Source organism: Pteropus medius, unplaced genomic scaffold (genome assembly GCF_902729225.1).
Source record: "Pteropus medius unplaced genomic scaffold, Ma_sr-lr_union100, whole genome shotgun sequence".
In the NCBI taxonomy this organism is placed as follows: Eukaryota; Metazoa; Chordata; class Mammalia; order Chiroptera; family Pteropodidae; genus Pteropus; species Pteropus medius.
This window is the reverse complement of record NW_024344378.1, coordinates 24,589,057-24,609,572: the sequence shown is the minus strand read 5'-3', so window position 1 is coordinate 24,609,572 and position 20,516 is coordinate 24,589,057. Positions and strand designations below refer to the sequence as shown.

General features: G+C 32.1%; 1 protein-coding gene across 5 annotated transcripts in view; it reads left to right on the top strand.

Annotated features, from left to right (window-relative positions):
* The window catches only part of TBC1D12 (TBC1 domain family member 12), a 71,326-nt gene extending 53,375 nt beyond the window's left edge, over window positions 1-17,951 (top strand). For 4 of the 5 annotated variants that reach the window (XM_039871697.1, XM_039871696.1, XM_039871700.1 and 1 more), the window contains 7 exons: window positions 3,708-3,788; window positions 6,332-6,420; window positions 7,692-7,763; window positions 12,247-12,375; window positions 12,626-12,735; window positions 14,857-15,115; window positions 16,069-17,951. In XM_039871697.1, coding sequence (XP_039727631.1) covers window positions 3,708-3,788; window positions 6,332-6,420; window positions 7,692-7,763; window positions 12,247-12,375; window positions 12,626-12,735; window positions 14,857-15,115; window positions 16,069-16,137 — 809 coding nt within the window. In that variant the 3' untranslated portion in view covers window positions 16,138-17,951. Of the gene's footprint in view, window positions 1-3,707; window positions 3,789-6,331; window positions 6,421-7,691; window positions 7,764-8,369; window positions 10,296-12,246; window positions 12,376-12,625; window positions 12,736-14,856; window positions 15,116-16,068 lie in introns of those variants that run through there. The other variant, XM_039871698.1, reaches the window with a different exon arrangement.
* Window positions 17,952-20,516: the final 2,565 nt, after the last annotated feature.

Here is a 20,516-nt window from a genome sequence, read left to right as displayed (position 1 = left end):
TTCTTAAAACCTTGAATGATAGGAGTAAAATGTAGAGTAGTTTTGATGAAGTAAAAAAAAAAAATTAGGATAGCATCAAATAGAGGGAAATGTGCAATAGTACTAAAAGGTGCTAAATAGGTCTGAGTGGTAATGATAATGCTAGACGATGATGGCACCACAGAAAGACTTAGGGACTCTAATATAATAATAAAAATAATATATTGTTACTGTTACTTAAAATATTTATTTACATGGTTACTGAAAAAGAGTCAAGCAATAATAAAGTGCAAACTATATGTTTCCACCCTCTCTTCTACCCAAATTCCAATTTTTAATTCTATTATATAAGTACAAGTAAGCAATTTGGTATATGTTCTTCCTGGTCTTTTTTTCTGTGCACATAAAATAGTGTGTTTCTACATATGATAATTTTTAAAGCTTCTCTTTTTTTTCCTTTTATTTTTTTCCCCACAAAATCTTTATGTCATGAGATTATTCTGTGACTTGCTTTTTTGATACTATAATCTATCCTGAACATCCTTTTGTGTCAGTACATACAAATGTACCTTCTGTAGCTGCACTGTATTCCACAGTTTGGCTGTACCATAATTTAAACATTTTCCTAGTGATAGCCAAATCAATAACATGTATGTTAAAAGAACATCAAGGTACTGTTTTTTACTTTTTAAATTAAAATTGATTAAAATGAATGAGAATTACCTACATAAAATGTGACTGAAAATAATTTAGAAATATTTATGAAAAGCCTCAAAAAACATAACCTTTGACCTATTTATTCCATTTATAAGAATTTGCTCTAAGGAAATAATCAGAATTGGGTGCAAAGCTTTTCTATGAGGAGATGTGTGTTATATCTAAAAGTGATGCCAACTTTGAATAGCATGATCATGTATGATTTTTAAAATTGACTTTCACAAATATCCATAATAAACATGTTATTTTAACTGGACTTTTAAAAAAATTTTAAAAATAGAATTTAAAGAAAGAACTAAGTTTGTAATTTAGCTTAGAAAAGGTTAGATTCTACATGACTTAACTGTTCTCTCCAAATGAAACAAATGTTTCTTTTGCTTTCTATGTTTAGAGCAGATTAAAAGGACATGTTTTTACATTATAGTCAGAACTTTCTGTTAGGGAATTAAGGTGTAATTGTTTAAAGGAATTGGTTTTGCATAGAGAGGAGGTGATAAAATATTGGTGGCTGTTTGAAGTTTTGTTTGCAGTCTTGTTTTGTTGAGACCTTTGGCTTTAGAATATTAGGTATCTTGATAATTTAGACATTAAAATATTGGTTAAGTTGGTATTAACCTTTTGTGATACCATGCTGAAAAAGCAAAAAGTTCTTTTTTAAGCTTGAAATTTATAAAGTTTGTTACATAACTGGGTCATTTATTTTCAAAGTAATTTTACGTTTTCTCTACTAAACAATTGCATATGCAGGAATGGAGGGGTACTCTTCTTTTTCATAAGTGGTAGGAATGAAGCTAAATTTCAATTGAAGTAAATTTACTTTTAGTAATCCTTTTTACTTTCCATGGCTCTAGTATTTTGACTCTTTACCTGTTGTATTTGTTTTAATCATGAAATTTATAACCATTAGAGAATAGTAATTAAGAATAAGGGTTCTAAAGTTAGTCAAGTGTGGTTCAAATCTTGGTTCTACCATATATTAGGTTTATGATCTTGGGCAAATTACTTAACATCTAAAAGTCTTAGTTTTCTTCATCTGTAAAATGGGGGTGAGATTATTAGCTATCTCATAGGATTGTTATAACAGTTTTTTGTGATAATGAATATAATATTATAGTGAAACTTAAATTTGCTGAGACTGTATATAATAGCATCATTGTAAAAAAATCAGAAAGTGAAATTCTGATCTCAAGGTATTTTCTATTCAAGTCCAGGATATATATTTGTCTCCTTCAAGCACTAATTTGTAGATTCAAAATAAAATGACATGCAGAATGAAGCAAGGATTGATCTGAGGTGCATGTCTGTTTATTATAGATAAGCACTGTAAATCTTCTGTGGAGAGATGTCCTTTGATGTTTTGAAATGCATTACCACATTTTTACTATTGGATCAATTCGTGGCTTCCAAAGGTGATGGATTTGTTTGGTCAGCATTTCTTTTTCCAAGATAGTTTTAAAATTTGAGTAGAATAGTGAAGCTGGACCTGGAAGCAGTTTGAAGTAAAAAAAGTGCAAACTTCAATTTGGTACCTGATAACTGCAAAAAAAATTTGTATATCTAAATTTAAAAATTATATTCACCTCTTATACCAAATCGTTGATGGAATGGGGCCCAAATAATAGAAATTTGGAGTTTTGATTTTTTAAAAAAATTTCTGCTTTCCAAACCATTAGTAATAATGGAAAGTGAACAAAAGGAAGAAGAGATCAGAGTAATAAGATCTCTTACTTCAAACTTGATGTTTGAAATACATCTTGTCAGTTATTTTATAATGATATGACTTTTGGCAATATAAGAATACTTATTATGGTACAATCATACATTGGAATATTGTGCAATTAAAAGAAAACTAAAGCAGATTTATTCTACTAATTTGGAACAATTTCCAGTATAATAAAGCAAGATACAGATCAATGCTATAATTGATATGTTGCTACATTGTTTGTTTGAAAAAATGAAGATGCCCATACTTGTGCATGCATATTTCATCTTTAGAGCTCTGGTAAGCATAGATGCATCTGAAGGAAGGCAATTTATTTTTAACTATACTGTTTTGTACTGTTTGAATTTTTTAAAAATCATGTTTCATGTATTACCTTTAAAATAAATAAAATTTTAAAAATATTGAAGAAAAAATGTTCTTGGTATTTTGGGCAATATATAATTGTTGGTGTTTGGGCAAGAAATATTTTTTTGCTGTTTCTCTGTCATTGAAATGTACTGTTTTTGAATAATTTAAATTATCTGTAATGGTTAGTTAGAAAGTAAAGACAATTGAAATTTGAGAATTAAGAAAAAATTTTCAGTTTTTCTGTTTTTGAAGTTTTGATGACATCCTGCATATGGAAATATAGAGTGATAGTCTTAAAAAGGGATTTGGCACTTAAGAAGATATAGGGGTAGAGATTTTTTGTATGTAGATCCTCTTACCAAGTCTGGCTTAGGTAGCTTTAAATAACTATCTTAATAGAGAAACCAGATTCAAGAGAGAAGGAAAGCAAGAACTAACATCTATTGATCTATAAGGTGTTAGGAGCTTTACATAAATGATCTTTTTTAATCATTAGTAACCCCATAAGTAGGTATTATTTTTCTCCAGTTTACAGATGAAGAAAGCCAAGTTCCAGAGTTACCAAGTAGCTTTCTTGAAGTCTCATGTGGCCAAGCTAGAATTTGAATCTAGGTCTAATTGACTCCAAAAATCATGTTTCTGCTATTCTGCAGTGATACTCCTTTAGCAGAAGCATCTTTTCCTGCCTCATTCATACATTCTGTTTTATAGCTATTTGGATGACCACTCTGTAGTATTTTTATTTACTATCTTTCTAGTTATGTAATGTATAGTTTCGGTAGAATCAGGTACTTCAATTTGCCACATTTTTGATGCTTGCTACATAAGGGAGACCTGACCTATATAATAGAATTTTTTTCTCTTTATTTTTAAGAGTTAAAAATATGTGAATATATTTCATTCCTACTATTTATGAATTTTTGTTATTTTTTTCCCCCAGAACTTTATGAAATCTTCCTATCAAGAGCAAAAGAACGTTGGAAAAGTTTCAGTGAAACAAGTTCAGAGAATGATACAGAAGGTGAGATTATTTTTTTAGTAAAAATTTCTGGATGAGTCCAGTCACTGAAGATAATAGTATGATTTTAATTGGATGTGAGGAGCTATATAGTAAACTATAGTAATTGCTTTACATATATTATCTCCTTTAATGTTAATCACATTTTAAGTAGGTGCTATTATCCTGAATGATATGAGGAAACTGAGGCTGTAAGTAGTTAATTTGTAAGCAGTGAAGCTGTGATATAAACCCAAGTTATTGGACTCCAGAGCCCATGATTTAATCACAACAGTAAGACTAATGGGTGAAGTATTTTTAGGTCAATTCTTATTTAACTTAAAGATAGATGATCTTCATACCTCACTTGTGGCTTCCTGTCTTCCCTTTCACTGACCTTTCACTCACTCCTCAATATATTATAATTCATATCATGCCTTTTCACTCATAGACCCTTCATCTTTCCCTCCATTTTTAGAAATATTTTTCCTAATCATTTTGGATAAAACAGGAATACTTTTTTTTTCTGTTAACAGAGTTTATTACATTTAGGTAAATTTATTCAACCATCTCTGTCCTTGAATAATGAAATGTGAAGAATCTATTTTTCTGCCAGTCATTTTTCTTTCTGTATTTGTTCTACTTCATGGAAAGCAAACCCTTTTCTTTTGCCATGAGTATAATGCTAAAAATGAACATAGCTTAGGATAAATGGTGCATATCTCATAGTGATTTTCTATGAGTATGTAAACAACTCTGTTCAATTCCTTAAATACTTTTTTTCTGTTTTAGAAAAGTGAACAGTAGAGTGGGGGAAAATGGACTAAGCAGGGTTAGAGATAAGACTTAATTTTGAGAAGGTTCATGTAAGTATCACCTGAGGCCTGTTAGCTGTGTGAACTATTTGTGGGAAACTAGAGGTACAAGGAAGATGTAGCTATTTCATCATTCTTTTTAAACTCATTTTTATGAAGTATTGAAAGTATAAGAATTAAAAATGTAAGGATTTACTTCTCAGATATTTTGTCACGATTAAGTGGTATAAGTTATACTTTAGTAGAAATTAATTGAATGTAAATGAATTGTTTCAATTAGAAGCAGTGTTCTATTTAAACTACTGATGTCTTATTTCCTGGGTGTATAATTTGCAGTTGTCATTTAACTTTTTTTGGACATTATCTTTTTAAATATTACTTCTGCCCCAAATCTCCTCTCCTTCTGGGACTCCAGTTACATGTATGTTAGCTCATTTAACAGTGTCCCACACAAGTCTCTTATAGCTAAAAAAAAAATAAAAAAATAAAAAAAGTTTTTTTCTGTTTCTCAATTTAGATGATTTTTTTGACCTATAATTAAGTTCGTTAATCTTTTTTCCTATATCCAGTCTATTAAATCTGTCCCATGAATCTTTGATTTCAGATATTATACTTTGTAATTCTACAATGTCTACCTGGTTTTTTTTATGGATTCTATATCTCTGGAAATTCTTCATCTTTCCATCCCATATACTCCCCTCTCCCTATCTTTTCCTCTGTTTTATTTAACATATAACAGTTAATGTTCTTATTTGTTAATTTCAGTACTAGATCATCTGCATGTCTGCTGTATTGGTTGGAAGTTTTATTTTCCTGTTGTTTTGCATATCTTAAAATTTTTAATTTTATGCCAGTCATATATGAAAGAATGTATAAGCTGAGGTAGATATTTTCCCTGCAGAGGAAGCACGTTCTTTTTTTGTTAGGCATTTGGGTTATCACCTCAATTCAGTCAGTAACTGAGCCAGATTAGGGCAGGGTTTCAGCTGTAGATAGACTTAGTTCATCTCAGGTTTCAAATTTCTTGGTGGTAAGAACTATCCTTTTTTGATTACAGGCTTCTCTATGAGACTCTCTCCTAAGGACCATGTGATTTTGGGTGATTTCAGTCCACCTTTCCAGCTGGCTTTCTGTACTACACTAGTTCTCAGCAAAAGTCCCATAGGGGAAAATGAGATATACATTCGGGCTTTATCTATCATATCAGTCTTATTTGGCCATGAAAAGGCTCTTTTGGTTTTTCTTTCCCCAAGCAAAGTACCTTTGTCTATGACACGCTCAATCCTGAGCCCATTCCCAGACTTGGCAGGTGCCCCTAGAAAGAAAAATGGCAACTGGTATCCACTCACCTAGGAAAGGTTGTTCTCCTGGGGTTTAAATTTTCTAGACCTCTCTGTGTGCACAACTGTCTTCTGCCTTTTCAAAAAACGTGTAATATTTGAAATATATCTTTTCCCCCTAGTTATTGTGGGAGTGATAATCTACCTACTCTCTACAAAAATCTCCTACCTCTATAAAAACTGGAAGTGAAAATCTTTCACCATATAACTTTCTGATGAATGTATAGATATTTTCTTCATTTAAGAGGCTCTAAGTTCCAGCAAAAGCTATGTGGCATTTCTTTAAATCTCTTGGTTATTCAGCTTTTAACTTTCCTTAAGTAACAGATGCTGTGTGATTATTCTGTGTTTACAAAATTTCACTGGGTATAGCCAAGTAATCATTTTAATTTTATCTGCCTGGCAAATACAGGTGTATATGTTGCTGATCGTGAGGCTAGTCTGGAATTAATTAAGTTGGACATATCCCGTACATTTCCATCTCTCTACATCTTTCAGAAGGTGAGGGTTTCTAAGCAGTTTTAAACTACTTTTCTTTTTAATCCAAGGAACAAATTCTTTAAATTCATAGCTATTATTTTTTAAAAGTCAAAACTATAAAGATTTGGGAACTGTATATAAAAAGTTTGAAACAGTAGGAAAATTTTAAAAGAATTTTTAAAATTTTATTCCACTCATTGAATGCATTGCAGTTAGCTTAGAACAACATCTTTTATGTAGATATTTGATGAATTTTCATCAAGATGAATTTCTTTGTTTTACTTTTTATTCGGTGAGATAACTGGATTTTAACATTTTTGCCTAGTAAATTGTTAAACTGTAAAGAAACTTGTCCCAAAACTTAAAAATTTTCAGTTATTTTTGAAGTAGAAGAAAAGTTTTTTGTGTATGTGCAGAGGCTCTTATTAAGTTGCTTGTACTTTATGAGAAATGATTACATTTTATGTGTACTTTATATTTGACGCAAATCTTCATACATGGAATTTCTCTACCTTTAGATTGATAAAATGAGATAAAAATTTTTACCATTAAGATTAAAATTGTTAAACTTATTTTACCATAGTTTTTTTTTTCCCCCTCTTTAATTCCACCCCCCTGCCGCTTCTACCCTTGACCTACGGATATGCTGTTTCCCTTTAAGAACTGGATCTCTGAAGGCGGGGGTGTCTCGCAGCGTGCACCTGGGGCCTGGTGCGCCCGGGGCCTGGTGCGCCCGAGGCCTGGTGCGCCCGAGGCCTGGCACCCCCGGCGCACTCGAGGTGCTGGCGCACCCAGAACATGGCATGCCCCGGGGGGCCTGACGACCCGGGATATAGTGCGTGGCTCCACCTGGGGCGTGAACCCAGGACCTTCTGTGTGTAAAGCAGACGTGCTAACCAGTACACTATGGAGCCACCCCTTTTATTATAGTGTGATGGTATTTTTTTTTATGGTATTTTTTTTTAACTGAAATTATGTAAAATGAAAGTCTGTTTTCCTCATAATCTTATTGTCTCAAGTCTAGAAGTCTTTAAAATTATACTTAAACTATATAGCTTGTATCCCTCAATTGAGTTCGTTTGTTTTTATTGTTCAGGATTAAATATTTTTTATTCTTTAGAAAACATTTTGGCGGAGTGCATTTAGAATATTTCTAACAATGGTTAAATATACCAATTAAAACTAGTCATTTAGGAAATTTAAAGTTTATCAACATGTTTTTTGAGAATTAACTTAGAGACAATTAGAGACAATTATCTGTCTAGTTTGACATTTTGCTTTTCTCTCCTAAGGGTGGCCCATATCATGATGTCTTACACAGTATTTTAGGGGCATATACATGTTATAGACCTGATGTTGGTTACGTAAGTATTTATTTCAATCTGTTTTTTGAATATAAACATTTAATCTATCTTATTTAAGAATATTCTTTTGTATTAGCTCCCAAACGTGTGTATCTCTATCTTTTTCTTTTGGGCGTATAACTTACCTGGCTAGAGAGGAATCTTTCCATCTCCTACCAGAGGCTTATAAAACTGGCTGCCAGCTTTCTGGGAGAGCAGCTGAAGATTTGTAAACTTTTGTTGTCACTGCTGTTGGTGTGGTGCCTTTACCCATTCTCCCTAACCTTCCTTTTCCTGACTGTGCCTCCAGAGATAAACTTCTCATATTCTGCCAGGCCGAGGGAAGGATAGGCACCTATCCTTACCAGATAGGGCAGGGAATTTGCTCCTTTTCCAGATTTTCAGCCAATCCTAGTTTTAGCCCTACCCCTCAATTTCAGAGGTGCCTGATAACTTCAGTTTTAAGCCTTCCAGATTTTGTGGCTGAATTGGCTTGCTGCTTATTGGCTTTTTCCTCTGCAGATATTTATGTTTGACTTGCTCCATTTAGTTAAATTAAAAATTTTTAAATGCTATTGATGTCTATCATCTACGTTTATTTATTTTTCGTTCTCTTTGTCCTCCTAGGTTAATATTTATTTTTTTCTTTACTGTCATTTTAATTGGGATTTGGGAAGGAACAAAGAAAAATGTGAGTGTTCAGTTTGCCATTTTTTAACTGGGAGTCATAAAACCTTCATCTTCTCACCTTTGTCTTAAAAGTAAAATAATTTTGGAGACCTCACAATAGGGTGACTACCTGGTACAACTTCCTCTATTTTGTTGCATGTTTATTTGTACATTTGTTCATTCATTCACTCAGCAAATATTTATTGTGTGCATATTGCTATATGCCAGGCATTGTTCTAGGTTCTTCAGTGAATAAAAGGTGCTTATAGTTTAGGAGAAGACAGACAATAAACAATAAACAAATAAGTAAATTGTATGTTATATTAAAAGGTGATAAATGCTATGGAAAACTTATGGCATGATAAAGAGGTAAAGCGCCAGATTTGGGGATGGTACTGGTTGTAGTATTTAAGGAATATGGTCAGATAGTTGTTATGGAGAAAGTGAAATTTGAACAGAGTCTAAACTCCCTTGTTCATGTATTCTGTAATAGAATTGTAAAAACATTATGAAACTGCTTCACATTTTTAAGTTGACATTAAAATTTTTTCATTGTGAGTTTAATTTTAAAGTGTTTAATTTAATTTTGAGCATTTGTTAACTATTTTAAAATAAAATGTATCTCTTAAAAAGTGTGACCAATGGAATTTAAACACTATAGTGATTTTATATATCATTATCCATTTGAAGAAAAATATATGAAAAACTCTTCATTAATATTTTATAGAATATACGATTATGAAATCATTGAATTTATGTAAAATGAGCACGGTATAACCTAACTGGTGATGCCAAGCCTCATTGGCAAACCAGTAAGCCAAATCAGACTTATTTTATAAGATAAGAATAATATAAACTATATTGTAATACAAATTTCATGATGTGATTAGAAAAATAGGTTTTTAACTGCATTAACTAATAACACATGCTGAATCTATAAATAAATCATGCAAAAGTTTTATATGTGGAATTTATTCAGTATATCTTGAAAAATTTTGTGATGGTTAGTATTCCAGTTATATTTAAAAGAACCAAGGTGACCAATCCATATCGTTATTTTCTTTATTTGTTTTCCTGGGACTCTCTCTCAAGGGCTCTGCGGTCTTTTTAAGTGTGGCATGGAAGAGGCATGGTCACTTAATGAAAATTGTTATTACTCATCTCTATTCTACCATATAATGGAATTCATATTTTTATTATATGTGACAGGGAAGCCCGAGACTTTCCCAAAACAGTTATTTAGAATGATCCTTTTGTTTCACATTTCATGCCTCAGAGAAATTCACTATTGTAAGTTTTGTAATGGCTGAGGACTGTGACTTTCTCTTGCTACTGAGGCAAACCATGTTTAGGAAAGAAAACATATGTAAATTGAGGATCTTTGAATAGATTCCCTTAAAATAATACATGACAGTGTACAGTGTACTCTTTGGAAAGTCTTCGTTGTATCTCCAGGGGACATTTGTCCCAGTTTAAGGCTACTGTTGTTTAGATTGTTGAATTGTATTAGTTTTTCACTGGGAGGAAATTGTTCTAGATAGGTATTTTGCCTGGATCGTATCTACTGGCACACATAATGAAGTGGGCCTGCATTATGGTAGGGCTCTAAGGTGGGCATATCATAAAAGTGGAAGCGAGAAGACAAACGGAACTTCCTAGTATCTCAGGAGTCAGAACCTGTAGACCAGGACTTAGATATTCCATAAGAAGTTTGTAAGCTTTGTAACTTTCCACTTTTATTTTTCATTATAGCTCTCTGTTTCTCTATAGTGATTATCAGTAAAACCCATAAAATAAGATCTGTGCATGTGTCTGGAAGGATAATAAAGAATGAGGAATATCAGTAGATGACCTCCTCGCATGTCCTAGCCTGTCATAGGGGAAGGTAGAAAGACTAAGTGACAGAAAGTGGGTGGGTTACAAAGGTGCTTCAACTGGATTTCTTAAGCTGGATGGTCTATATATTGTTTTTAAATATTGTTTGTGGTTTTTTGTTTATTTCTCAAGATTTTATTTTGAACAACTTCAAACTAACAGAAAAGTTGCAGTAGCTCTACCCCACCTACCCTTCCAGTATCTAGTCATAGTTAAGTGTGGCATTTTGTTGTAATTTTTCATTAGTCTCCTTTAATCTAGCCTTTTCTGTCATACAATAGCACTTCGAAGAGTCAAACTTGATGTTTTCACAATGACCCTTTTAAATATTTTTTATGGTATTTTTTGATCATTCTCTTATTATTAGGTTTAGGTTATACATTTTTTTGTAGAAATACTGCATAAACGATGTGCACATTTTACTGCATCGCACGAGTTGATAAATAATACAGAATATTCAGAAAAAATGGACTCGAGATATTGTAGAAATAACTTTTTCTTACTTTTCATGTATACAAAAGAGTAATATATGGTAAATCTAAATGAGCTTTAAATAGCTCCGTGAATATGCATGAAATAAAAATTCTAAGTAAGCATCATAATTGCATATTGGCAGCATTTTTTCTTTTTTAGTGATATGTAAAATAATGATGTTTCTTAATAATAAACAGCATTTTATATTTAATTAAATATACTTTTAATTCCTTCTATTTGCTCTGCTACTATTCTATTACAGTTAGTTAACTATTTGCCCCTTGTATCCATTCAGCAAATATTGTGGTATTAAGAATATAATTGTGAACAGACACAGGCTCTGTTCTCATGGAACTTATGTTCTAGAAAATCAAATAGGCAATCACTGTAGAGTCTGCTAAGAGTACTCAGAAGAAGCCAGAGAAGTAGGAGGAGAACAAAGAAATGTTGAGTCACAGAAGCTAAGGGAATTCTGCTAAGCAGGTAGGAAAGTGCTCATTGGGTTTCATGATAAATATCATTGGTCACTCTGGTAAGAGAAGTTTCAAGATAGTATATAATGGAGTGGGAATCCAGATTGAAGTGTGCTAAAGAGTTTAAAGGTTGCTGAGAAAGTAGAAAGAGACAGAGGTATCATTGCAAATATTCTTAGTGGCCTCTCTGTGGTAATTCTGTTATACAAATCTTTACCAGAAGTAAGTGCTGGATAAACTTTTTTTGGTGAAAGAATTAATAATTTTACAGTAGCTGTTCCATACCACCTAGTTGCTCAGAAATGTACAGTAGCTCCCCACAGCTCACAAGCAAACCTCTATATGTAGCTTAGCCTTTTATTCAAGATGTTTCACAATTTGTAAATATATCCTGTTTTTTCTATAATTTCTCCCATTATTCCAGTTATAAATCTTGTGCTTCAACTGGGCTGGTTCTGTGTCTTTACTCATATGTTTTCCCCATCATGGAATGATTTTTTTTCTTACTCTTCCTGCTTTTTCAGAAATCCAGCCTTACTTTCTCAACCTCCACAAACTAATTCGTCTTTCTTGGAATTTCAACAGCACTTCTCATAGATTTCTTATTCTTAGTTCATCACTTTCTACTCCAGACAGATGTGTTATAACAGTGAAGACAGTTACCTGATTTTCAGTAAACTTTGTGATTCTCTACTTTGAAAGACTTCAGACTGAGAAAAAATGAAAACTAGGTGGTACGCTGAGATAGGCTTTTGTAGCAAGTAAAAACTGATTCTCCCCGCCCCCCCCCAAATTTTCCCTAATACTTTTTAACCCATACCACATCATCAAGATTTAAAATTAAGGAGATTTCATAATTTTTAATGAGTTCTCAGTATTTACCTTTGTTGGGAAAAAAAATCTTTTTTTAAAAATTTTACCTTGTACTATCACCTTATAATTTTTCAGGAATATAATAAAATAAACTATAGAATTATTATAAGCACATTTTGATTAATTTCTTCCCTTTGAAGGTCCAAGGGATGTCCTTCATAGCAGCAGTTCTCATTCTCAATTTGGAAGAGGCAGATGCCTTCATTGCCTTTGCAAATCTCTTGAATAAGCCATGCCAGTTGGCCTTCTTCCGTGTGGACCACAGTATGGTATGGACATTTGGAATGAATTATGTTTTCCTTTGACTGTCAGTTTCAGTAGTCTGAATGCCCTTTTAGAGTAAAAATAATAGAAGACTAAAATAATCTGATCTAAAATAAACTTTTCATTGAATTATAGTTTTATAAATTCTTAATGAAAACACTCAGAAAGAGGTGCTAAGCAAGATTTTGTTAATTTATGATTAATTTATTTTTGGAATATACTCTTTAATAATTTTATTGATATTTCTATCTTTAGATGTTGAAATATTTTGCAACATTTGAAGTATTTTTTGAAGAAAATCTCTCCAAACTATTTCTTCATTTCAAATCTTATAGTCTTACACCAGACATATACTTGATAGACTGGTAAGTCATAAGATACATAAACTATAATAATTAAAAGGAAACAAAGTATAACTTTTTGTGTGTTTTATCAGCTAGAGTAAATTTTATGTACATATCAAAAGTCCTTCTCTTGCAAATAGAGAAACTCGCATTTTTGTGGGGAGGCATTAGATTAAGAGCATGGACTCTGGGGTTGAAATCAGAATCTCTCAGTTTGTGTTTTACTTTATAAAAGGAGAATGATAGTATCTGCATTTTGAGTTGTAGTGAGGGTATTTTACATGGATTAGCTCATTCAGTGCCTAGTACATACAAAGCTTTCAAAAAGAGTTAGTTGCTATCCCTTTATTTTACTTAACACACAAGGACTTGTGATAGTTATGAATGTTTTGTTTTGTATTTTTTTTTACTCAGGGCTTTGTTTTTTCAAGGTTTATCCAGCTTTCTGACAGAGGAATGATACCTTATATAGGTGCTGATATCTTTTTTCAACTTTATAATTCCGGCTCTTCTGTTTTAACTTGAAGGGTTTGCCTAAGACTCTAATGAGCAGTAGCCAGTTGATCATAGAATGGGTGGTGGGGTGGTGGTGGTGGTGAATTTTGCCAGAGATGGACCAGTGATCTTAAGATAGATTAAGAGTACATTTGAAATATTTAAATCTTAAGTTCTAATCATTTAAAATCATTTGATTTTATGTAAATGATACTGTGTTTTAATATAGAAAAATAAATAACGGCATTGGTCAAATATAATATCTTCCCAGTTGGGGGCTTCTTTTATTTAGTTTTTTTTTTTTTTAAAGCTATGTTATTTTTCAATATATTCTCTTCCATTCCCATTAGGAACATTGGAGTTCCTCTGGGAAAGGCCCAAGGTAATGGGGGAGAAAAAGGGTTTTATATCAGGGGACCCAGAGGATCAAGACCAAACACTAAATGTATAAAGAAAGGGGAAAAAAATAACCCAGTTGTCAGTGTTGAGGAATGTGAACATAAGGCAAATCATGACCACAATTACTATAGGGAACAGGGTGGAGTTAATAATGAGGGAGCACTGTGTACTAGGAAGTGCCTAGGCACTGCAGGTACCCTTTCTGGTTTTGAATACTGTTAGTATTCTCTGTGCCACGAAGAGTATTAGTTTTGTTATGCAATTAAACGTGTGTTTATAAAGAAGTAGATGTGGATATTTGTTTCACTGCCTCTGTTGAACTTACTACATACAAATCCCAAAATCACTTGTGTAAGAAAACAAATAAGTGGCAGTGCTAAAGGGTTTTTTTTTTTGGTAGGCAAGCTTCTAGTTCCCTTTCTCAAGTTTCATCAGCCCTAACCTCAGATAAATGCAGTCTGTAAAAAATGTGCCCTTTTTTGGCCAATGCAACTTTAAGAGAAGTTCTCTGGCACCTATTCTCCCTACTTCCCCAACCAGAATGCTACCCCAAAGCACCATTGGTTACTGAATTACATGATCAGACATTGTCAGAAAGAATGAGGAAAAAAACCATTTTAGTGATTCTGTTGGAGTTATTATAAATGTTCCAAAAGAAGTAGTAAATAAAGTTTGATTAAGGAGGATAAAACAGTGGATGTTAATGGAATGAGAAAAGAGAAGACTTTATAATTTTGCATTTAGGTTACAAGAAGATGATACTTGGGTTTTTTAATACAATAATAATAAGTAACTTTTTTTGAACATTTCTTGTGTGCCAGGCACTGTTCTAAACACTTTACATTTATTAACTCCTTTAATTTTCAAAACAATCCTGAGAGGTAGATAGTATTATCTTTTGTTTACTAACAAGGAAATCGAGGGACAATAGATAATTATCTTGCTCATGGTAAAACAACTAATAAGTTGCAAATCTAAGATTCAAACTCAGGCATTCTGGTTTCAGAGCCAAGCCCTTAACCATTAATTAGGCTGTTCTGCCACTCCAGTTTGTATTAGACCATATCTCTACATAAGGTTGTAAATTCACATAATTTCATTATTTATTACTTAATTTCCTACTACTCAAGCTCTCTGAGGAAAGGAGCCTTTTTATCCCTAATTAAGCACTTTTTATACATTGTTGCTTAATAAGTGAATGAATGAATAAATGAACAATTTCAATGACTCTTTTCCCCCTAATTTTAGGATCTTCACCCTATATAGCAAATCACTACCACTTGATCTGGCCTGTCGAGTCTGGGATGTATTTTGCAGAGATGGGGAGGAATTTTTATTTAGGACTGGATTAGGGATCCTCCGATTATATGAAGATATTCTCCTACAGATGGATTTTATTCATATAGCACAGTTTCTAACTAAATTGCCAGAAGACATCACATCAGAAAAGTTGTTCAGCTGTATTGCAGCCATTCAGATGCAAAATAGCACCAAAAAATGGACTCAGGTAGAGTGACATTTTCCTACTTCCAGTAAATATGTTAAAACAGTCGACTTCTTGTAAAAGAAAAAGTTATGTATTTCTGAAATGTTAGTGCTTAAATTTAAAAAAGAATCTTTTAAAAATAAATTTTTGACTTTGAAAAAGCAAGAGTTGGTAAACACACAATAGAATATACAGATGTCAAATGATAATGTACACCTGAAAATTATGTAATTGGATTAACCAATGTTAACCCAAACAACTTAATTAAAAATTAAAAAAAAATTCAGAAAGCATAAAGAAGTGCACAAGAGTGAAAGTTATCCTAAATAAATACTTGAAATAAAAAAGAAAGAAAAAAAGAAAAAGCAAGATTTTAAAGCAGATTATTCCTCTTTTACCTTTCCAAACCTTCAGAGTTATTATTAAGTTCAGTAATACTTTGAGTTTAGCGAAGTTCATCCACAATAGTCAAGTATTTGCCAGAGCAAATATGTAATTATTATGATATTTCAAATGACAACAATTATATTAAACACCTGCTCTGTACTAAGGATTTGCAATAGAAATTTAATGTGTGATCTTGGCTTTTTAGATGCTTAGTCTTAGTAGGGGAGCAAACATTGGCAATCTAAAGTTAAGTGACAAAAGCATTATCATTTGCTCCATGAATGATAGACAGTAGGCATTATAAGCTCACAGTTTTATTGCTTAGGAAAATTAAATGAAAGCATATTGGTCCAGAAAATGTTCTGTTACCAAATAGTAATTTCAGAATATTTGACAAGTGATGAAAACTGGAATCTAATATATACCATAACATTGGGTTGAAACAAAAGGATTTGAGAATGGCAGTCTTCTGGGGACGGAGTTAAGTATACTAAAGCTTTTTCATGTTAATAAACTATAGGTATTTAAATCTCTTTAATCTGCATGATAATTTTTTGAGGATTAATCTTTACCCTATATAATTCCAGGTCTTTGCATCTGTAATGAAGGATATTAAAGAAGGAGACAAGAATAATAGTCCTGCTCTGAAAAGCTGATCTTCAAAATTAACAGACTAATTGGAATATAAACATGGTTTTGGTACAAGTTTTTTGTTTCGTATGTAAAAAGTATGGAAGAAAATGTTGGAGAAATCTAAAAGAATCAAGACATGGAAAACTGCTAATTTTGAATTCCATGAATGAAGTAAATGAAATAAGTAACCTATTGACAGTATTAGTAAGAAAGTATTTTTTAGGGAGAGCCATTTTACAAAGGAAAAAATTTAAATGGTCGGTTCATAGTTCATAATTTGGAGTGAACAGTAATGCAGTAAATTTTTTTTAACAGTTTGGCGATACTTCAAATTTTTTACATCTTTTCTTTTTTAACAGTTACCATAAAAGCACTTTGGAGGTCAGAGCAGGACTGTTAAATACTACTTTAACTTCCAAAATACTATTTGAAATAAACACTTTACCTTCTATATTGCCCATCTCCAACTGACAAAGGTCAGTTCTGACCATTTGAAGATATTATAGACCAAGAGTAAGCAACTTTGGTTGTAAATTATTTAAGCTACTGAGTTGTTTATCTTCATACACAAGTTGGGGCAAATTTGAGTTATCTGAGAACTGGAAATATTGGTGGGAAATTGTTTCACATTTGTTTAGGTGTTTTTCCACAGTATCATGTCTATTTCTTTTTGGAGGGAAATTGTTTCTTTCCCTTACGGAATTCTTACCACTCGAAGAATTTTAGCCTGTTTCTAGTCTAAGAAATTATTCATCTAGTAATTTAAGAAAGCTAACTGGTAGAAGGAAAGTTCTTTGCACTTTAGTGGACTAAAGAGTTGATTTTGGAAGTAAGTCCATAAATATAAATGAGGTTTTTCACTGGTAGGAGTAAAAGCTATGAATTCTGAGAGTTCTTAAATAGCATGCTATGTGGCAAGACTTTACATTTTTAGTTAAAATTCCTTCACTGTCCTTAGAAACAATTTGTTGATTCCAGTTTGAAATTCGAAATCTTAATATGTAGTCAAGTCCATGACTTGTAAAACACTGTGCATAATTTTCTAATTAATGGCAATAAGAGTAAAAGAAAAAGATAAAATTAACTTTTTCTAATGAGTCTAACTTTGATGATATAGATAGAGAAATTATTAAGTTTTGGTAAATATTCATTAGGTTTATTATAATATGTTTAATTCTTAAACCTAAAGTAAATCCCTTGAGTGTTATGAGTGATATCTATATAACATGCTATTTGGTTAATAATTAGATTTATAGTGTGCTTTTGTGTTGCAGTTTGGTTTGAAACAACACTTAAGCACACTATTTCTGTTAGTGGTATATTGTCTTCAAACTAACAAGCCTGAGAACCTTGTTAGTGTACTGGCTGCCTCTTTAGAAGTATGGGAGCAGATGATGTCCATATATTTTTACCCCATGGGTCATTCTAGCCTAGGGACCACTATTGGAAACCTCAGAAGTTAACTCCTGTCATAGGAGCTCGCTTAGTGGAAACTAGTATGTAATAAAATATTGAGGGAGTGCCCAGGGTCCTAACAGGTTTTAGGATGACATTTTAACTCTGGTAACTACTTCCTTCGTATTGGTGGCCCTGATAGAGGAAGTGTAAGCCCTGGCAGTAATCTCATTGAGGTTATACTACCTCCTTGAATTTATTTTTCCTTTTATGTATTTGTTTTCCTGAGTTGGACCTAAATTGCTGTATTTCTTTTTCTCATTTTATTACTGTACAGTTTCTTTACCTTTCAAGTATAAATGTGTATATAAAATGTAAATAAAAGAAATTCACTAAAACCCACTATTAACAATAACTGTGTAAATAAAAATAAGCAGAGTAATTACTTGAAATGAGTCTTCATTACTTTGCGGGGGGTGGGGGGGGCAGGTACCTGTTTATTTAATTTCATTTGGAGAAAAAAAGGAATGAATTTATCTTGCCAAATTTCCAAGGGATGCACTAGGCCTTCAGCCTCTTGAGACTGACAGTATCGGCAGCTAAAATATTGTACCATTTCTTTCCTGGAACCTCCCATAGAGTCAATATGGAGTTATTTACATGATCAGTGTATAACAATTTTTTTCTTTTTTTGGGGGGTGGGCAGTGGATTAAAGTGTATTTTCAATTCAAAAAATAACTTATTACAGTCCTCAAGATAATGTGAAACTTATCATTTGTCTACTTACTGTATATATTTCTCCCTCCCTTTTAGCTCATTTGTCTACTTACTGTATATATTTCTCCCTCCCTTTTAGCTCAGGTCTACATCATATTATTTAACTGCTACTAGAAGATTCCAGTAACTAGTATAATTTTTTAAAGTCATAGAACATAGTCATAGTTTTTGCTGATTTCTTTTGTATTGATGACCTTCATATAATGTTACCGGTTTGAGTGTATTTGACTTTATAAAAGAGAGATAGCATTTGCAAAAGGGCATTGAGATTTTCAAAGCCTCTGACTTCAAGATAACAGCTTTTATTGTAGCGTGGGAACTAATGCTATTTTTATCTCGAAAAGTCAACTTTTTAGAGTCTACACTGTTGGAGAGTATAATTCTAAAGCATATAATCATGGAATAATTTGTCTTCATAATGCTGTATGGTTTATTTTGATTTTTCATATCCTATTTTTGTTTCGATAAGGTAATTTTGTATTCCATGAGTGTATTCAAACAACAGAGATTGATTGGTATAAAAGAGGCAAAAAACACGTGAGATAACATTGGAGAAATCAGATTTTAATTTGCCATGACTAGTTGACATAGTATTAGAGAACAAAGTCTTACTCTAGGGAAAAAGTGGATTTTTATATTGAATTCATATTATTTTGATGTCAAAACAATGCCCCAAATAATTCTCAAATGTAATAAAACTTCATTAATTAGAACTACACTGTTTCACAACATGTAAAAACAAAATTTAATAGAAGTTTTAAAAAAGATTTCAGGGAAACCAGCCACTTCAGAGAGAGAAGAAAGCCTTGCCTTTAAAAATGGTTTACTAACTAACAGTGTAATTGCAATAGAAGTTAACTACTAATGACTTTGAATGCAGGAATATTTTAAGCTCGGATTATGTGCCAAGCATTGCCTCTTAATATTTTGATAGGCTAAAGTTACAAGGCTTGGAAAAGTTAGCAAAATTGCATTTCTTTCTAAATATTCTACCATTCATATTGATTTTCCTTCCCTTGGTTCCAATTACTGAGGTTTTACTATATGCATTTCATTTCGTGGGTTAGGTTTTCTAATAAACACCAAGAAGGAAATTAGACTTTTTTAAAAATTGTATTTCAAACGTGTGTCATTTGTCGAACATTAAAGTGAATAATATTTTCATGATTTTATTTACGGTAAAATGACTTGTATAATCATAATGTATTTGGAAAATCATTTTTGTAATAAAAATGTAAATGATAAATTTAGAGTAGGAGTATATAAAACTGACAGCAATGATATATATGTTTGTTCTCATTTTTCATCTTTAGACATAATACTATACACAATAATATTATAAAAGCAGAAAGTAAAACTTAAAATTTTCCTGGTCTAGGCAGTATTGATAATCAGTATTGTAAGTGGATGATGTATTCTGATTAGCACGTAAATCCCAAGGCTTTTAGTTTTAGCATCTATACATTCATAAGAAACTTCGAAAGGGAAGTATTTATTTGATTAAAACCCTTGTAGATTATAAAAGGCTTTGAATGCCTATGTTTAGACTTTAACTTGTGAAGATAAATTGGAATATGTTTGAATGATAGTGTTTTATTCTTAATACTAAGTGATTTTTAAATAAATTGTGCTGCAGTAAGGTAATTTCTTTGTCGTAATGTATTTCATTTGCTTTGATTTTTAAAGCCACTTATGGGAGCCCTTAAAAAGTAAGTAATTCTCATCAAAATTTTAATTGGACAACATGTATTATGATCTTATAAAAGTATATATCAAATATGATCATTTACTTGCTCAAAACCTTCTAGTGGCATTCGTCATAATAAAAATCCAAACTTTTACCCTGCTCTACAAGGTCCTGTCTGTTTTGGTCTCTGCCTCCCTACAATTTCAACTACTGCTCAACCTCATTAACTCCACTGTAGACCTAATTTCTTGCCGTTTCTCAATCTGCCAACCTCCTGTCTACCTAAGGGCTTTTACTCTTGCTGTTTCCTCTGAAATGTTCTTTGCCTTGGTCTTTGTATGGCTTTATTCTCTTTTATTCAGGTCCCTGCTTAATGTTACTTCCAGAGTCGGGTTTTCTCTAGCCATTTATCATTCTCATGACCTTACTCTGCTTCATATTTCTTTATAGTATCTATTACTTATCACTAGCTGACATTGTTATCTATAGTTGTTTGTCTGTTGTTTCCAGTACAGTGTAAACTCTGTTAGAAACAGTCTTTT